The 19,647-nt window shown below is 39.2% G+C and overlaps 1 protein-coding gene across 1 annotated transcript in view; it reads left to right on the forward strand.

Annotated features, from left to right (window-relative positions):
- The window catches only part of INTU (inturned planar cell polarity protein), an 82,341-nt gene that overhangs the window by 27,500 nt on the left and 35,194 nt on the right, over window positions 1-19,647 (forward strand). Inside the window, exons 3-5 of the mRNA XM_066385017.1 lie at window positions 7,582-7,667; window positions 13,412-13,618; window positions 18,196-18,314. Of these exons, the coding sequence (XP_066241114.1) occupies window positions 7,582-7,667; window positions 13,412-13,618; window positions 18,196-18,314 (412 nt within the window). The remainder of the gene's footprint in view (window positions 1-7,581; window positions 7,668-13,411; window positions 13,619-18,195; window positions 18,315-19,647) is intronic.

A 19,647-nucleotide genomic window follows, 5' to 3' on the forward strand; every position in this document is an offset into this window, starting at 1 on the left:
CTTCCATTGTGGTCTTTATTTCTGATATTGTATTTGTCATCTCCAACTGATTTTTTTTATACTTGCTATTTCTTTATTTAGGTGTGCATAATGACCATCCATTGTTGTTCTAAGATCCCTAAGCATCCTTAGAATCATTATTTTGAACTCCGCATCTGGAAGTTTGATTATTTCCATATCACTCAGTTCATCTCCTGAAGGTGTCTCTTGTGGTTTCATTTGGATTGCACTTCTTTGTCTTCTCATTGTCTGTTTTTGGGTGTTTAATTTGTAGAGTTGGTTGAGTCTAGGCTTGGTGTTGTCTGCCTCCAGTTTTCAGTTGTGTTATTTCTAGGTCTTCTTGGGTTGGTATCAGCTGTTATCTGTAATCCACTTTTGGATTTGGGCAGCTTTGAAGTCTTGATTTGTTTGTTTTCTTAACAGGTGATAGTCTTGTTTACTGATCTCAGCAGGGGGTTTCCTTGAAACTGTATCCAGGAATGAGATGGGTGTAACCTGAGACTCTGAAGGTCTCTTTAGCCAACTAATCTCCCTGGGGGCAGGGTGTTTTCTCAGCTTCAGTAGGGGGAGAAGTATCTCAGATCTCCATGGAGACCTGAGTTACTGCCCCTCTTCCCCACTTCTTGTTCAAGCTGTGTCTTGTTGCACTGATTGGAGCTGGATAGATGTCCAGAGATCTCTGATCCGGAAGCAATTCAGCTCTGTTTTGTGAAAGGTTCAGTCCCTCCCCCAGCTATGGCCTCCTCCAGCATGGATGAGTCAGCTTTTTTAGGTCATCTCCTTCATTCCTTAGCCCCTCACAGTCTGTTTCTCTCTCTTTCCTTTCCACTTGGGAGATAAGCTGGTCTTTTCAACACACCTCGCTCCCTGGTCGCCAGGCAAGTGGCTGTGAGCAGTAGTTTCTGCTCTTTTCCCTTGTGTGAGATCCCCTCTGGGCTCTCAGCCTCACACCCCCCCCCCGTTCCTGTAAGCAGGGAAGTTTCAGGCGCTCTCTACCAGGTTTGTTGTGGCTTCTTCTTTGCTCCTTGGTTTTTGAGAGCTGTTCTTGCAGTTCAGAGTTGGTTTTTCATGCTGATTTTTTCTAAAATGATTTGTATTCCCGTTTGGTGGTGAGAGCTCGGCGTCTGGGCGTCCGCCTACTCCGCTGCCATCTGAAAAATCCTCATTGTCTGCTTTTGACCTGAGTGTGGTTACATGGATGTGTTCACTTCGGGGGAACTCACTGTATTGTGCCTCTACAGCTTGTACACTTCTCTATATGTGTAGTAAGGAGCAATAAAATGCAAGAAAACTAGGCTCATAATTTTACTTTTATGATGGAAATGCTTATGATTTACTAATAAGTAAAAAAAAAAAAGATTTGTCAAAATAAAATTAATATTTCAACCTTGGTGTATAGCAAAATGCTTGCCTCAAAATAAGCTCTGAAAAACATGTATTGAATAACTGGATAAACTATGTCAAAAGAATTTTACAGGGAACACAATTAGAAGTCTGTATAAATATAACAAAAGGCTAATCGTGTTGTGTTAGTGTAAGGACAGTATGTTTTCTCTACTTCAGAGTTTTGGTTTGATTATAGTCTATATTTTTTAAATTAACTGTTTTAGGAATAAAGAACAGACTGTTTTAAAGACTTTGTGGGTTTGCTAATCCCACAAGGTGCTTGTGTGATGGCAGTTTGTCATAGTTACCTTTCATACTGCAGTCTGGGATTGAACTGGGAGGTGACCCCGCAGGCGGGAGAATCATGGCAGCTGTCCTAGGACAGCTTGCGGACTTGCTTCTGCCTCTGTCCTGCTGGACAATGACCTTCTTGTGACTGTTTGGCCAGCACAGTGAGACCGGTGACTTTCTTCTTTCCTTTCAGGATGGCAGATCTCATTTCATTCTGATTCTTCTTCGCTGGGATCTTGGGAGACTTGCTGCCTTTTTTTGGTGCCATTTTCACTGTTCCTTCTGCCAAGGTCTTGCATTTTTATTTTTTATCTTTCTATTCCCGAGGTTTTCTTCAGTTTTACAGTCAGCCGGTGGGCCCTGGACTCCTGTAGGAGCAAATGAGAGGCCTCCTTTTATATACTGTACATTCTGGAAACTTCATATCACCCTGGTGGTATTTCTTTCCTCAAGATTACTGAGTTTTATTTATTTTTATTTATTTATTTATTTTTTACAGGGACAGAGTCAGAGAGAGGGATAAATAGGAACAGACAGATAGGAACGAAGAGAGATGAGAAGCATCAATCATCAGTTTTTCGTTGCAACACCTTAGTTGTTCATTGATTGCTTTCTCATATGTGCCTTGACTTTGGGCCTTCAGCAGACCGAGTAACCCCTTGCTCGAGCCAATGACCTTGGGTCCAAGGTGGTGAGCTTTTTGCTCAAGCCAGATGAGCCCGTGCTCAAGCTGGCGACCTTGGGGTCTCGAACCTGGGTCCTCCGCATCCCAGTCTGACGCTTTATTCACTGCGCCACTTCCTGGTCAGGCGAGTTTTGATCATTTTAATGACACACTAATGCTCTAGACATGCATACCTTTCAGACTATTTTACTGAACAATCAAGCCTTCATTTCAGGCTCTCTTTTTATAACTTCTAATGCTCCCACCTGTGATCACCAAATAAATTTGTTTTGTGTAACACGTCTGCTATGTTTCTCTTTTCATTTCTTTTGGTTTATGTTTTAAAAACACTTTTAATTGAGGTATAACATACATTATAACAGGTGAAAATCTTGTGTACAACTGATGAATTCTGACCTTTGTAGAGACCATCTAGGTCAAGACAGGAGAACATTTCCAGTGCTCAGGATGTTCGTGATGCTTCCGGTCAACATGCCCTCCCCCAAAGAATCTTCTAGAAGTCCCAAGTTTTCTGTCAACAGTTGATTTTGCCTCTTCTTGAGCTTCATATCAATGGAAGTATGTGATGTATATTTCCTCGCATCTATTTTCTTTAGTTTTATAATCTATGAGAAATACTCATGTTGTCACTATGTAGTATCCCATGGTGTGAATATGCACTATTTCTTTCTCTCTTCTCTTGGTCACGGATACTTTAGTGAAAATAGTTGAAATGCTTTTTCTTTTTAAGATAGGTTAGGTTTTCCCCTCCATGTATCGTTTTATTCTCTAGTTTGCATGCTGTTGTTACTCAGTACACATTTTTATTTTCACCTTCTGGAATACTAATGCTTTGATTCTCGTAATGAAAATAACTCGACTGTGTTTGTCTCTCCTCTGTCCCAAAGCATTTCTTGCCCACACTTTTACCTGTGGCCCTTTGCCCAGGAGTAAAGGAAAGCAACTGTGGGCAGTGAGTTCATTGGAAAGACAGAATTGTAGTGTTTTTAGGCCTTTCTAGGGGGCGTCGGGTGCAGTGGCTTCCTCTTACAGATGGGCACCAAGGGGACTAGTGAGGTGCCCAGCACAGAGGCGGTCCGTGAGAAAGCCAGCCCCCACGGCTCTGGTTTCTGTCCCCAGAGCTCTTTCACTTGCCATGTATGGGCTCCCTTGAACTGGTAGGTCAGAGGCTTTCCATTTGAAGCAAGAAAATAAACTATTTAATCTTTCAAAATGTAATTTGGAATATCATAATATTAAGCCACAACAATGTATCATGTAGCCCAGTTAGTCCATTTTGAGACATTTTTCCTACAGAAAGAATCTAAAACATCTGCAAACCACAGTTAGCATGTCCCATTAGGCCCACCACCTGTTTTTATACAGTTTGAAAACCAAGAATGCTTTTTTATCTATTTCAGTGGTTCAAAATAAATATATTTATAACATGAAAATGATATGAAATTCAAATAACAGTGTTCATAAATAAAAGTTTATTGGAATAGCATTGAGTAGTTGTGACACATCATATGGCCTGCGGAGTCTAAAATATTTACCTATCTGACCCTCTCTAGAAAAAGTTTGCTGACCCCAAATATAAAAAGATGAAAAACTGTGTGACTGAAATATTTATTGAACCGGTTTTTTTTAGCAATAATAAAAAAATGCATGAAAATATCAAACAAGAATATGGCTGTTTGAATTATAATTTAATAATTCTATATCTTACTCAACTGTTAAAAATTATAAAAGCTATGCACTAGTACAGAAATTTTATTGAGAGGTTTAGAAGGATAAAAGTCCTTGATACCTTATTTGTGTGAACATAAATAAAGATTAAAAATAATTTGTAAAAATAATCATGGCAATAGTGATGGAGTCATCAATAATTTTTCCAACGTGTCTAGTATTTTTTCTATTTTAATGAGAAATAAAAACAATAACTTGTACAGCATCTCCAGGGAATGGGACACTTTGCTCGGGCAAATGTTCTAGGTCAGGGGTCCCCAAACTACGGCCCACGGGCCGCATGCGGCCCCCTAAGGCCATTTATCCAGCCCCCGCCGCACTTCCGGAAGGGGCACCTCTTTCATTGGTGGTCAGTGAGAGGAGCATAGTTCCCATTGAAATACTGGTCAGTTTGTCGATTTAAATTTACTTGTTCTTTATTTTAAATATTGTATTTGTTCCCGTTTTGTTTTTTTACTTTAAAATAAGATATGTGCAGTGTGCATAGGGATTTGTTCATAGTTTTTTTTAAAGTCTGGCTCTCCAACGGTCTGAGAGTCAGTGAACTGGCCCCCTGTGTAAAAAGTTTGGGGACCCCTGTTCTAGGTGATAGTTACAATGTATGAGCAGCCACTATTCCAGAACTTCTGGAAGGGTGGGTTGGGAGGGCCCTTAGTTTTCTCTACTTCAGTACTCATGTATTATAGGTGAAGGATTGATCTTCAAGCTCAAAACATTAAAATCATTCTCTTAAAACTTGGGAATTTGTCAGTAAATTCATTAAGAGTAAATGCATTCACTTAAATGTATAAAATGTCAGTATGGTAACAATGTCTCAAAACCCAGATCCTCTCTCCTCTGAAGTTAAATGGGGCCGAGTTTCAATGATCAGTGTAAATTCAGAATCTGATCCCTCCCCCATTTTCCCATGCCTATTTCCCAGTCCTGCCGTGTGCGTGAGTCCCCCTTCCAACAAGACAGACTTTTCCCCAATGACCACCAAATGTTCCTTGTCAAGCCACCTCCATTCTCTAGCATTCACTGTCCCCAACTCTCTACTGGTGTTCTGCCAACATTGCCTTGTGTTGTTAGAAGGATGTATTCATTTTTTACTACTGCTGTGACGAATCACTGCAAATTTCATGGTTTAAAACCGCACAAATTCATCATCTGGCAGTTCTGGAAGTCCAAATTCTAAAAGTGTTGCTTCCTGCACAAAAAGCAAACCACAGGGCTGGGCTCCTTCTGGAGGTTTCAGGGGCTTTTCTCTCCTCTGCCAGCTTCTGGAGCCACCTTCATTCCTTGTCTGGTAGCTTTCTTCATTTTCAAAGCCAGCAGCACAGTGTCCTCGGTTTCTCTCTCTGGCTCTGACCCCCATCTCTCTCTGTAAAGACCCTGTGATGCATCGGGCTCGCTTGAATCATCTCCCCCTCTCAAGGGCCTTAACCTAACGACATCTCGGTCTCTATTGCCACTAAGGCAACATCCTCACAGGTTACAATGTGGATATCTGAAGGACAATTATTGCTCTGCCTACCATAGTAGGTTGGAGTTTTGTGTGTGTATTTGTTGAGGTAAGATCTTTCCTTTTCCTACACTTTTGTATATATAATTTATTTCAAAAGGAATTTCTTCAGCTGTATATTCATTTTGTTTACAGTCTAATAGAGCAGGAAACAAATAGAGCACGAAACAAACTCCTGCAAGTCTATTGTCATAGCCCTTGGAACTTTATCTAGTAGCCTTTCAGTACACATTTGTCGTTGGATAATAAGTAGATGCTGAGAAACTGATGGGCTTTCTCAAACAATTAACTTTATGTTGAGGGACTGATTTAAGCACTGTGATAAACTGACCTCACCTCTTTGTTTTATTTGATCCTTGACTGTATCTCTTAATACATTTTTCTTCTTATTTCTAAAGATAAGAATGATTTCTTATGCCGTCGATAATCCCTGGGCCATTTCTTATTTAACGATTCAAAGCAATTCATGCAGTTCAGTTCCTTTCAGCCTTTGGAATGGGACCGTGTGTACTAGTGGCTCCCTGAACTTGCTGAGAAAGGACTTTCCTGGCATGCAGGTTGCCCGCCACAGAGCTGCGATGTCCCGGAAGCCTGCCGTCAATGAGTCACCTCACTGAGGTGCTCGGAAAAACTTAAGGAAAACAAGTATCTGGGAGGTTTCAAAGTGGATGTCACACTTCTTTTATAGAAAGAAAATTTTCAACTAGATGGACAAAATATGAGAGACCAATGGAGCATGTCTTATCAACACTATTTAATCTATATTCATATGTATTATCCATCTTCCCCAAAGAGTATTAAGCTTCATGTAGAGATTTTTCTCTGTTTAGTTCTGTCTGTAATGCCTGGCACTCAGTAGGTACTCAATAAATATCTGTTGGAAGAATTAATGGATGGATGATTATGAATTATTTGATCAGTTTCCTAATGAAAGTATAAAGAGAAATAATCTTGTTATGTATACATTTTTATTACTATAGCTTACTGGTGTCTTCATGTTACCTTGAACTATGTTGTGAAAGTCAATTTCCATTTTAAGAATGATCTTTATTATACTACATACCCAGATTTACAAACATAAACATTTAAAGAAAAGCGATGGCAAAGGAGATTTTTACCAAAACAATCAATGGGCTTTGATATGGTGGGGCATTTGAAACAAGGAGCTATGTGTAGACACAGATCAATAACTGAATACCACAGCATATTGAGTTAAGATATACCACCTGGATTTAATTAAAACTTCACGGCCCTGGCCAGTTGGCTCAGTGGTAGAGCATCGGCCCGGCGTATGGATGTCCCGGGTTTGATTCCTGGTCAGGGCACACTGGAGAAGCGCCCACCTACTTCTCCACCCCTCTCCCTCTTGCTTCTCTCTCTCTCCCCCTCCTGCAGCCATGGCTCAATTGGAGCAAACTGGCCCCTGGAGTTGAATATGGCTCCATGGCTTCTGCCTCAGGTGCTAAGAAAAGCTTGGTTGCTGAGCAACTGAGCAACACTCCCCATGTGAGCTTTTTGGGTGGATCCCAGTTGGGGTGTATGTGGTAGTATGTCTCTCTGCCTCCCCTCCTCTCAGTGATGTTTAAAAAAAAATTCAGCTGATTTTTTTTTTTTTACTGTGGGTATAAGTGGTTAGATTCAATTTTGTTAAGGACAATAGTTGGTATATGCTACAAATATTCCATTTGTCCTTTGGATTTACATCTCCCAGTTCTATCAAAAATAAGAATAGTCATCTCTTTCGATATTCACTGGTTGTATTTATTGATGATACAGTATTAGGCTGTATTTTAGTTTAAGAATGGAGTGGAATATTAGCTCTGACACTAATGAGCTTTATAACCTTGGCCAAGGCCCTGAATGTCTGTACCATATTTTCTACTGTACTTTGAAAAAGTGCGAATCGATGCTTTTTAATATTGAATTCTAGATCTTCTTGGTTTTTGGATATTCACACAACTATCTTTTATTGTTGTTCTTTTTTCAGGTGATGTCCTTGTTGCTGTGAATGATGTTGATGTGACCACTGAGAACATAGAGAGAGTTCTGTCTTGCATTCCTGGACCTATGCAGGTATGGACGTTCTTTGGATCTTATGATGAATTACATAAAATAAGTGCATCTGTGTTATTTTATTTTTTTATTTTTTTAAGATTATGGAAATTATGTATAATGGGTGAGTTCTACTTAACATACTCAGATATTTAAAACATTTTAGTTCTTGTTAACATTTTTAGCTTTGGGAGACTTTCTTAAAAGAGAGAATAGTATCTACAAATAAAACTCATCCTAAGTAAAGCAGGAACAAGAACAATAATAAAATCATATATAATAACCAACTTGCCATTTTAACTACCATATGTGTTGATGAAAATCCAGTACCTAGAAAAGTCATTTTATTTATTTATTTATTTTTTAGTGAGACAGAGAGAGACAGATAGGTACAGACAGACAAGAAAGGAGAGAGATGAGAAGCATCAACTCATAGTTGTGGCACCTTAGTTGTTCATTGATTGCTTTCTCATACATTCCTTGACTGAGGAGCTGCAGTTGATCCAGTGACCCCTTGCTCAAGCCAGCAACCTTGGGGTCATGCCTACGATGCAGTGCTCAAGTTGGCAACCCTGAACTCAAGCTGGTGAGCCTGCACTCAAGCCAGCAACCTCTGGGTTTGAACCTAGGTCTTCAGTATCCCAGGCCAACACTCTATCCACTGCACCACCACCTGGTCAGGCTAGACAAGTCATTTTAAGCAGTCATGGAACTTTTTATTATCTGACTTATTAAAATCATTATTGCTACCAAGTTTTTTATGTGGCTTTATTTATTTTAAAAATCATACTATTTTCTTGATTTTTCTGTTATCTAGTTTAGCCTTATTCCTGAGCTTTTGTTTAGCTACTTAATGAATTATTTTCCATTCTTTGTAGGTAAAAATAAATCTATTTCATAATAACTTATTTTGATACGCCAACCATTGACATTTTGTATCAGAGGTGGCATTTTCAGATCATTAGATGTATTTTGAAAGTGCTACAACTCCTATTTATGAGTGCCCTGCTCTTGTTAGCATCAAGAAATCGCTTTCTCTCTCTCTCTCTCTCTCTCTTTTTTTTTAGTGAGAGAGAGAGAAAGAGAGAGATGGAGGGACAGACAAGAACAGACAGGGACAGACAGGAAGGGAGAGAAATGAGAAGCATGAACTCATAGTTGTGGCACTTGAGTTGTTCATTGGTTGCTTTCTCATATGTGCCTTGACCAGGGGGCTACAGCAGACCAAGTGACCCCTTGCTCAAGCCAGCGACCTTGGGCTCAAACCAGCGACCTGGGCTCAAGCTGGATGAGGAGCCCACGCTCAAGCTGGATGAGCCTGCACCCAAACTAGCAACCTCAGGGTTTCAAACCCGGGTTCTCAGCATCCCAGGCCGATGCTCTATCCACTAGTCAGGCTCACTTTCTCTCTTTTGAGGAATGAAGAGGATTATATACTTCAGATAGTTTAGAGACTCCATCAGGCAGTGAGAGGATAGAGCAGTTTTGAGATTGATCAGGATGAACAGAATCCCTGATAAGTCAGGATCTTAGCTGCATCTGATTAAGATTCTCACATAATAGGACCCATGATGAAATTCCTTGATTTTTAAGAAATAAGATTTCCCTATGTTCACTGCCTTCTCTTAATGTGCACACACACACTCACACAGAGTCTCTCTCTCTCACACACACACACAATTTAACTATCTTTGGAAATGTAAACTGAAAGTGCTAGAGGTTTAGCAGATTTGCATTTCAGAAATGTATCACTCTGGTTGGGACTGAAGGCTGGGAAGGCAGGTGGTCAGTGTTAGAGAAGTCCAGAAGGGAGGTGACTGAGGCCCGAGGTAAGGCGTTGGCCAGGGATATGGAAGAGGAAGAGATTAGCTTTAAGACAAGGGGGAAGCGAAGAGGACAGTGCTTCCTGCAGGACAGAGAGGAATTCAGGATGCCTTCGAGGTTTCGTCTTGAGTAATTCAGTGAGGCTTTCCAAGAGAGAAGAGGATCAAGGAGACGGAATGTGCGTGTTGACAGGGTGGCTAGAGACGGAAGGAGAGAGGGGATCATTGCAGCAACAAGGGTTTGGAAGTGAGGAGTTAGCATGTCCTGAGACCTGAGGAAAGGCACACCCTCTCCTGAACTGGGAGAGGAAAAAGAAACAAGATGGGCGACGTGCACAAAACAGAATCGTTCTGGGGGAGACTGGAGATGGGGGTCCGTGAAGCTTGTCACAGGTTCATGTCTGTGGAAGATCATGATAACCTTTTTTTAAAAAGCTTCATATAAACTATCTTATATTAGATGTTTAATAAAAATGTTTTCCTATAAAACACACAATACCCTAATATTTACATATATCAACCCCCTTTTACAAAATAGCACTTAACTCTTTATTTGGTTATCTGTCTCACCCTTTATTATTCTATCTAGGCAACCAGATTTCCTGACATTTATAGCTGCTTAACATGTAAGCTTTTTAAAAATGTCTTGCTAAAGTATACTTATATATTTTTGAATTATAGAGCCAACGTTTCTTAAATCAGAAGAATGGTGGCTAACATGTTCCTTTAGGAATTTTAGCGGAGTGCCCTATGGTGTGCGCATTGGTTTGAGACTTCATCGTGGTGAGGGGAATAGGTCCTTGTACCACAGAGAGAAAGCGCTGTCGTCCGCCAAGTATAACATGAAAGCTGGTTTTCAAGTATTTTGTTCTTCATGAAGCTTAGCAAACTGGTCTTCAACTTGAGGTTTCCATTGCTGCCTCAAGTAAATGGCGAAGTGTTATTTCAAGTCTACCAAGTCATTTCCTGTGGTCATTCTGGGGAATTGCGCCCTACCTTTTGACCTCTCCACCCACAAGTCTCAGCTGGAAAAGACGCCTTCCCTGTTCTGAGGCCCATTTCTTTATGAGGACCCACCTTTCCCAGTCACCACGGGACCCGACTATCAGGTGTCTCCCATCCCCTCCACTCCTCCCCCCAAGCCCAGTGCCCGGGAACTGTCTTCAAAGCTCCCCTCTATCTTGTCACAAAGTCTGCGCTTGGGATTTCCCCAAATTCTACATGTCTTACATTTCTAAGGAACACCATCGAAGGTGTTTTTTTGGACACTCCTAAATCCTCATTCTCAGATAAAAGAACCCCCTGACCACCAAGCCATTCACTTCATCAGATCCTGGTTCCAGGATTTTATGTATGTGTGCTTCTGTTTATATTTGTACATACATATGTTGAACATACTGAGAATTACTCACTAGAACAGATGCCACCTCAGAAAGTAGTTTTTTAGGCCATATAATGCTTCCATGTTGCATGTCTGGGTCAAAATTTCATACCAAACACGTTCCACATCCATCTAAGATCGTTTCTAAGACAGCGTCTCTTCAATTCTTTCTCACCTTAATCATATATTAATTGCCATCAGATAAATCTTGATTTTTGCCATGTAGGATCTATAATATTTTATATTTTTTAGTTTACTTAATATGCCCCCCCACCAAATATACTAATTTTATACTCAGCCTTTCTTTTCTTGATACAGTGTTCTAATATCAAGGGCCCATTTCTTTTTTTCTTTTTTTTTTTTTTTTTCTTTGCCTTTTTTCTGAAGCTGGAAACGGGGAGGCAGTCAGACAGACTTCCACGTGCGCCCGACCGGGATCCACCCGGCATGCCCACCAGGGGGCGATGCTCTGCCCATCCGGGGCATCGCTCTGTTGCGACCAGAGCCATTCTAGCGCCTGAGGCAGAGGCCATGGAGCCATCCCCAGCGCCCGGGCCATCTTTGCTCCAATGGAGCCTTGGCTGCAGGAGGGGAAGAGAGAGACAGAGAGGAAGGAGAGGGAGAGGGGTGGAGAAGCAGATGTGCGCTTCTCCTGTGTGCCCTGGCTGGGAATCGAACCCGGGACTCCTGCAAGTCAGGCCGATGCTCTACCACTGAGCCAACCGGCCAGGGCCAAGGGCCCATTTCTTAATATCAGGTTTACAGAAAACAAAAAGTTTAATAAAGGTTGATCTTTTCCATTTGGAATGAAATGTTTTGTAAAGAAAGATAAGCAGCAGGCCTCAGAAAAATTTTGTGAGGGACCTCTCCCCTCCTCGTCTCTCTACAGGTTACTACTAATTGTGACCTAGTTTATCTTTATTCTGATTGCATACATATTGATGAACTTAGAACTCATGTTTCTTGTTTTCTCCTTGTTAGTGAAATAAACTCTGAGACTTATTTTAGAAAAGATGCTTGTGTTACTTAGTTTACTTAAGGTAAACAGAGATTTAGTGCCCCTGAAATCCCAGACAGCTATATATAGCAGAACCAAGCACAATCATAAGTAGTCATTCCTTGCCAACAAAAAAGAAGACCTCTCGATATTTTACTTGTGGAAGGTTTTATTCATTGGGGCAGATTTATTTTACAGTGTAATACAAACAACCACTGGATGGGCTGGTGGGATTATGAATGAGTTTTTTAAATAATATGCTTAACAATTTTTATAAAAATATATAGATAAAGCTCATTATTAAAAAGTTATAGTATGTTTTTTAGTATTTATCATATATTTAAAGTTGGCCTTGAAAATGATATACCTCATAATAAATTTCTAAAAATAGGGATTACTACTGTTCTGATAATAATTTTAGATATTTTACCCCAGACTGTGACTTACTACATACAGTTTTATCCATTTAAAATATTGACCAGATTTCTTTTTCCCCCAGCTTTACTGAGGTATGCTTGACAGATAAAAATTGTATATGTCTAGGTTGTACAATGTGATTTTTAAAAACTACACAATGTGATATTTAATATCCATATACTGACAAGACTTCTTGATAAGCATCAATTCATTTTTTGACTTTTAAAATTTAATCTAAGAAGAGTCATTGTATTTTAATATTTAAATCTAAAAAACTTTGGATTGTTACAGTTAGAATGTCCCGTTTCACTCATCTATATTCTGGCCAGATTTTAAATATTAGGGATACTTTGTCCGCTCTAGTTTATGATGATATCCTTGATACACAGATTAAGTATATTTAAATTTTCTTTTAGTCAAGATGCACACTGGGTGCTTTGAAATGAGGGAGTTATGATTGGCCAATGGATATCTAGTCACACAGCTCCCTTTTCAAGGAAAGGTAATTAATTTCCTTTCAACAGCTAGAAACTGGGCTCCTGGACACTTACCAGGCTGGTTTGACATCATAACATAAAGGAAAACTACCTTGATAAAACTGATTGATAATCTCAGGGCTGTGGGCCAAGATCCACCATTGGTTTTTACTCTCCTGAGCCCTCATTTTAAAAGACCACAAAGAAGGTCTAAGGGAGTATTTGAGTGTCACCTCACTTGAAAGGAGCCCTACCTCTGGTTGTCTAAGTCCCTCTTAAATCCAAATTTCCTCCTTCGCTGTCCCCGGGTGAGTCAGGGCTCTCCGTGCTCATAACGTGGTGTTAGTCTTCATTAGGCTGTCAGATCACACTCAGTTTTGTTTTCCTGGGGCATTTCTTGTTTTTGTTGTCACACTTAGAAGACAATGATTAAGTTTAAACAGATAAATTTTGTGCAGAGAATTACATATTCTTGCTCAGTAAATAGGGTTAATATCGTGCTCCGGACCTGGGCCAGGAGCCACACACACAGACCCTGCCACCAGGCATCCACGCCACGGGATGCCTTTCTGTGCGCACACCTGAGTGCGAGTGCCCAGACCCAGCCTCTGAGAAAACTGCAGCTGATGTTCCCTTGTTGAGTCGTTAACAGGTTGTTTTCATTTTTAAAGGTGAAACTGACACTTGAAAATGCGTATGCTGTGAAAAAGGAAACGACTCAACCTAAACAGAAAAAGACACAGCCGAACACAGAAGGAGATCTGGTCAAACTTCTGTTGGGAGAAGAGGGTGAAGGTGTCCAGCAGAGCGCGCTCAGCAGCCCTCATGTCGTCCTGTACCTCACTTTAGAGCCAGACTCAGAGACCACAAAGGAGGAGGTGAGTGTCTTCGCAAAGATGCCAGGGAAACACGGAGGGACCCTGTGTAGTCTTCCAAGTGAAGAATACCCACGTCTCTTACTTCTTCCAAGTGCAGTCTTCCTGACAGGCTTAACGAGTGCACTCGGAGAGATTAGTGAAATACCTGGATTTGTTTCTGCTGCCTTCTTCAAAAATTCCCTGTGAACTGATTTTTCCATGATATTTTTTTTTTACCTATTTTTGGTTGCTTGTTTCATTATTATTCTTGTTATATTCTTTATTTCTACTTTTTTGTGTGTGTGATTACTCGTAACGTTTATCATATTTGTCTTACCAGATTCCAAAGTTAAACAGTATCTTCACCCCTTTTCAGAATAATTCAAGGCCTTGATGTCAGTCATCCCCTCTTCACCCGCCTGCTATTGTCATCAATATTTCAGTGCCATCATTTCAATTCCACAAACTGGGCATAATTATACTATTATTACTAATAATTACTATATTTGATACTTTATAAAGTGTATAAATTGTATATTATAAATTTCATGTTTCATACATATTTTCTAGAGATGAACCTTCTTTAAATTTACATATTTGCTTTCCAGTTTCTTTACTCACCATTCTTTCTTACATCTCAGATTGTCCTTAACTGATCTTTTTTTTTCCTTAAAACATATATTTTAGGAATTTCTATATTTTAGTGAAAGTCTGTTCACAATAAATGATTTTTGTTATTTGTTAGGTGATGTGTTTTTTACGCCTTCTTAAAAGGTAGCTTTATAATTCTACACTGGATTAGTTAGAATAGGCCCATCGCTGTAACAAACAAGTCTCATGTCTCAGAGGCTTAACATAATGGAAGTTTATTTCTCACTTCAATGTAAATATTCCTGGCCATGTGGCTCAGTGATCCAAACCCTTCTTCTAGTGGTTCTATGATTCCCAAGAGCTTCCGAGCCCTCTTGCATCTTTTGCATCCACTTGGCCAACATGAGAGGAGAGAAAGCATGCCATAACAAGTGCACATTTCAGAAGCCTGGTTTAAAAGTAGCGGCATCGCCTGACCAGGCGGTGGCGCAGTGGATAGAGCGTGGGACTGGGACGCAGAGGGCCCACGTTCGAGACCTGAGGTCGCCGGCTTGAGCGCGGGCTCATCTGGTTTGAGCAAGGCTCACCAGCTTGAGCCCAAGGTCATTGGCTTGAGAAAGGGGTTACTTGGTCTGCTGTAGCCCGCCCGGTCAAGGCACATACGAGAAAGCAATCAATGAACAACTAAGGTGCTGCAACAAAGAACTGATGCCTCATCTCTCTCCCTTCCTGTTTGTCTGTCCCTATTTGTCCCTCTCTCTGTCTCTCTCTCTGTCACACACACACACACACACACACACACACACACACACACACACACACACACAAAGCAGCATCACTTCTGCTCCTGTCCCAGCGCCTCAAACTAGTTACATGGTCTCTTGATGTGAGGAGGTAAGAAATGTAGTCTTCCTGTGTGTCCAGGAAGAAGATGAGGTCAAGACATGGTGTTGCTTATGCCAACCAGGTAGAAAGTGATTTTTTCTGATCTGTTTGAAGACAGTATTCCCTTGGCTTCTGTCTTCTGTAATTGCTGGGACGAAGTCTCCTGTCACTCTCCTGTAAGAAATGTCTTTTCTTTGTTCATTTTCTTGCTTCTGCTATATCCATATGGTTTTTTCACCTCTCCTTTGTTTTCTATTTAAAAAGTCACAGTTTTATCTTTAAATGTTTCTGAAAAAAGTTAAACTCTTAGGCATATAGATCTGCAGAGCTATTCCTGGTAGTCCCTTGTTGCTTGCTCATCTTAGTGATTCGTTACTTTATTTCTCTAAGCATTTCACACCAAGTTCTTCTCTGTTCCGAATCTGTCCGTTGCACTGGCTCTAAGTCCTGAGGGCACTCTGACTTCTGGTGCTTTCTTTCTTATGTCCTTGGAGATCATCAGCTTAACTTCCTGTCTGATTTCCGTCTTTGGGGGTCCTGTGGTTCCAAAGTGGGAATGTGTTCTTCCAGAGAGGACTTGCTGCTTCTGCTTCTGCCACTGACCTAGGGCCCTTCGGCCTTACTCAAGGATTTGGGTTGAGCACACTAGTCATAGACTTAGCTCACCTACTGAGCACCAGCCCCAGTGCTGTGTCCTGACCCAAGTGACTGTAGGCATCAACCCTCAAGACAGGCCTCCCTCTATCTTTCTGCCCACCACTCAGCACTCCCCGCTGGGCCCAGGCTAGCTTTGCAGTGGGGGGAAGGGGAGTGGAAGGGTATGGAGAGGATGTTCTTGGAAACCTCTCTACTTCTCACATATCCAGCAGTTCAAACCAGTGGGTTTGGCCATGGGTCTAATTGTTTTACAGCACAAAGGTCTCTCAGAGCATCTAGTTTAGGTAAAAAAGATTTTACCTAATTTACATTTCTCTGCTTTTGAAATCCTTGCAGTCTGTATTCTGAATGCCAAAACCATTTTATGCAAGGGGTGTATTTATTTCCTTAGGTTGCTTCTTCATATATCCAAATGTAGTCAATAATTGAAATGGGAAAGAAGGGACTTACTTATATGTATTTTTATTATTTTCTGTATTCTGAAATGCCTAGAAAACTAGAGTTAATAATTCTAATTTCTTGCATGTATGATTAGTTCTTCCTATCTTTAAAACAAATGAGAAATTTAACCATTTATTATATAAAACACACAACCAATTTCTGGGCGGTAGCACCCAGCTCTTTCTCAGTCACCTTAGAGTAGGATACTGTGGAGGCTTTTGTCACCCTTGCCTTTCTTTCCAGGGGAAAGTGTGTGGGTATTTCTCAAATGAACAGGTTTCTGTCCAGTGACAGCCCTGTGTCAACACTGTAATCAGGAGAGGCTTTTTATTCTCATTGAATGGAGTAGAGGCTGCTACAAATGCATGCTGCTAACAAGTGCTTAAAAATATAGCTAATTAAGCTGGTCAGGATCGGAGAGCTTGCCAGACCTTGATAGTGAGGCTTTCCGGGCTGGTTGCTTCAGCAGCTGAAATAGAGGTTTTTCTAAGGACATTTTTTACCGGTGTGACTTATTTTACAATAAGGTGTCAGAAGGTCATTGTGTTTTCATGTGAGTTACATATTTAAGAAAAGCTTGTTTTCTTTGAGTCACATGATTTAGAAATTTTACAAAATGAATCAAAGGAAATATAGTTATTTAAAGTGATATTTGTTACGTGGCTAAATACAATAAGTTTATTTACTAGCCAAGTTTCAAATGCAGTAAGTAGACATAACAGAAGATCTTAACAGATGTTTGACTTAATTTCTAGAGATAAAGTCTTTAACTGTTTTTACACTAGAAATATTGCAAGAAAGTCTGAGTTGTTAGGCAGAGTGTATTTGGCCAACATGCTCCATAGCAATTTGCATATATTGATTGTACTTATTAATAAGTATAAAAAGCAGATGTATTCAGTTTTTTATTATTTATATGTGTCCTTATGTAAAAGTTGCCAAGACATACACACCTTCTCACATAATTAGTTCTTGTAAAGGAACCAAAGCAAGATGTAGAACCCTCTTACAGAGACACAGAACCAAGGAAGAGATCTGATCATTTTAGGAGTTTGGGCTTTCAGTAGTGGCTATAGTAATATTTATGTACATTGCCATTAAACAGTATTAGTGGAAGCTACTCTGAATTCTCTGAGGTTTTTCTCTGAAAATGTTTATTTTATTTGTATTATAAGAAAAATAACATGTTGCTTTAAGAAACAGCAAAAAAATGAGGTACAGAATTATTGATACCTTTGTGTAAAAGTGTGTAGCACAACGCACACCCTGATTCTGAAATTTGTTATTTTGTTAAAACTGATGTTTCTTGGGAACATGCTCTTCTTGAAAATAGAAAAGTAATTAGCATGTTTTGAATTATCTTCTAGACATAGTATCTTCTATAATTTAAAATGTGCTATATTTAAAAGATTTTGTTCAGCTTAATTTGTGGTGGGCAAACCCTTTCAAATTTAAGACATACAATTTTATAATACAGTACTTCATTTTTCCTATCTGTACTACACTAATATAGTTTGTGTTCTTACTTTTTAATTTCAGTGTTGTCTTGGGTTTAAGTAAAGACTTAATAATTTAACAAATTCACAAAAATGACAAAGATTATCTTTGTAGTTAAAAGATGCCTAAAAGTTACATGCAGTATCCTGTGTAGATTTAACTATAGGGGCTAAAAAATAACTGTATAATGAAATATAATAAGATACTAGTATTAGTATTTATTGTAAAGGAGGTTAAAGTTTAAAACAATGTTTGAAATTATTCCAACTAATTAGTGTCCTACTTAGCACATTCTGGTATCATGACCAAGTTTGACAGTCTCTATTTTCAAATGGAGTATTTTAACTGCTAGGTAATGTGTTAAAATTCCAGGCATATTTCTCATTATGCCTGAATAAAACTCCCACTGAAGCTTAAGGGTCCTTTCTGTTGTTGTTCTTTTAATACAAAATCTGAACTTTACATGACAGAAAATAATGGTTGAAAATCTGCAGAGTGTGATCATTTTGTTTGTTTTCATTTAACAGCAGGAAATCCTTTACCATTATCCAGTATCTGACGCATCTCAGAAACTTAAAAGTGTGAGAGGGATATTCCTCACACTGTGCGACATGCTGGAAAATGTGACGAGGACACAAGTTACTAGGTAATAACTGACTTTTATTTAGCTTTCATTCTTTTTCTTTCAAGTTCTTCATCTCGACTCTGACTAAATGCTGGTAGAAGTAGCTGTTATACAGGTGTACGTGACTTGTAATGAGCACGTGTCTGAGAGGCTGTGCTTCAGCCCACCCACGCAACCCCCAAGCCCGGGACAGCCAGCAATCTGCATTCCGTCTGCAGATTTCCCTCTTCTGGATATTTTGTGTGAATGGAATCATACTATGTGGTTATTTCTCTCACTTTACATAATATTTTCAAGGTGCAGGGTTCCTTTCTAATCTTATTAGAAAGAAAACTTGGTTCAAACTTTTCCATGTGGATTAGCTTTTAAATATAGGCAGAAAAACCTTTTTGTGAAATAAGCATGAAAATAATTATTATTTCAGGGGTTCCTTAGTAATGTGTGTGTCTTTTGTTGTATATACTGTTACAAAACTAGAGTAATATTAATCTCTAACTATAGAGTTTAATATTGTTCTAAATGTATATGTTTTTAATCTTTAAGCCAAAAATAATATCCTTTTTGAAAAAAAATTCACAATTCATATTTAAAATCCCACCCACATATCTACTGCAGTATAGAAAGTACACTGTATCCTAAGAACTCAACAGATAAAGACTGATGTATGTATTTTCATTTAAAGAAAGATAACATTAAATATATTTTTATTTTATCTTCTTCTCATCACATACCCACACTATAAAAAGGAATTGTGTTTTCTGTTTTTATAGTTCATGATTATATCTCTTTTTAATACAGTTAGTTTTATAACATCACTGAAGTATAAATCCAATAAACTGCACATATGTAAAATGTACAATATGATCTTTTGACAAAGTTATAGATGTTGAAACTATCACTATGATGAATGTAGCCATCACTTCAAAAGTTTCCTTAAGGAACACGTTTAAATCTGACATATTTTGGTTAGTTGTTTATATCTGTGTCCTATACTGAATTATCATCTTGTAAGATGGGGCTATATCTTCATTTTTTGTAATTTCTTTTACTAAATCAGGTTCATAAGCAGGCAAACAGACAAGTTTTGTTAATTAACACACAGGGATGGAAGCTTTCCTTTGGAAAAAATTGTATAGTCAACGTTAGGGAAAAAAATTCATTTGTTTTTCTATAATGGATTACTTTTGTCTGAATTTTCGTGGGGTTTTAAAAAACATTTCAGAGTATATTTTTGTTGTTATACAATTCCTTTTCTGTACGGCAGTTAGGGATATGCTAAAAAATCTGCTTCTTAAGCATGCAGTTCTTAAACCATCCCATATGTTTAAGTCTTTTATGAATGACTGTTAATAAT

Source organism: Saccopteryx leptura, chromosome 1, assembly GCF_036850995.1.
Source record: "Saccopteryx leptura isolate mSacLep1 chromosome 1, mSacLep1_pri_phased_curated, whole genome shotgun sequence".
Lineage (NCBI taxonomy): Eukaryota > Metazoa > Chordata > Mammalia > Chiroptera > Emballonuridae > Saccopteryx > Saccopteryx leptura.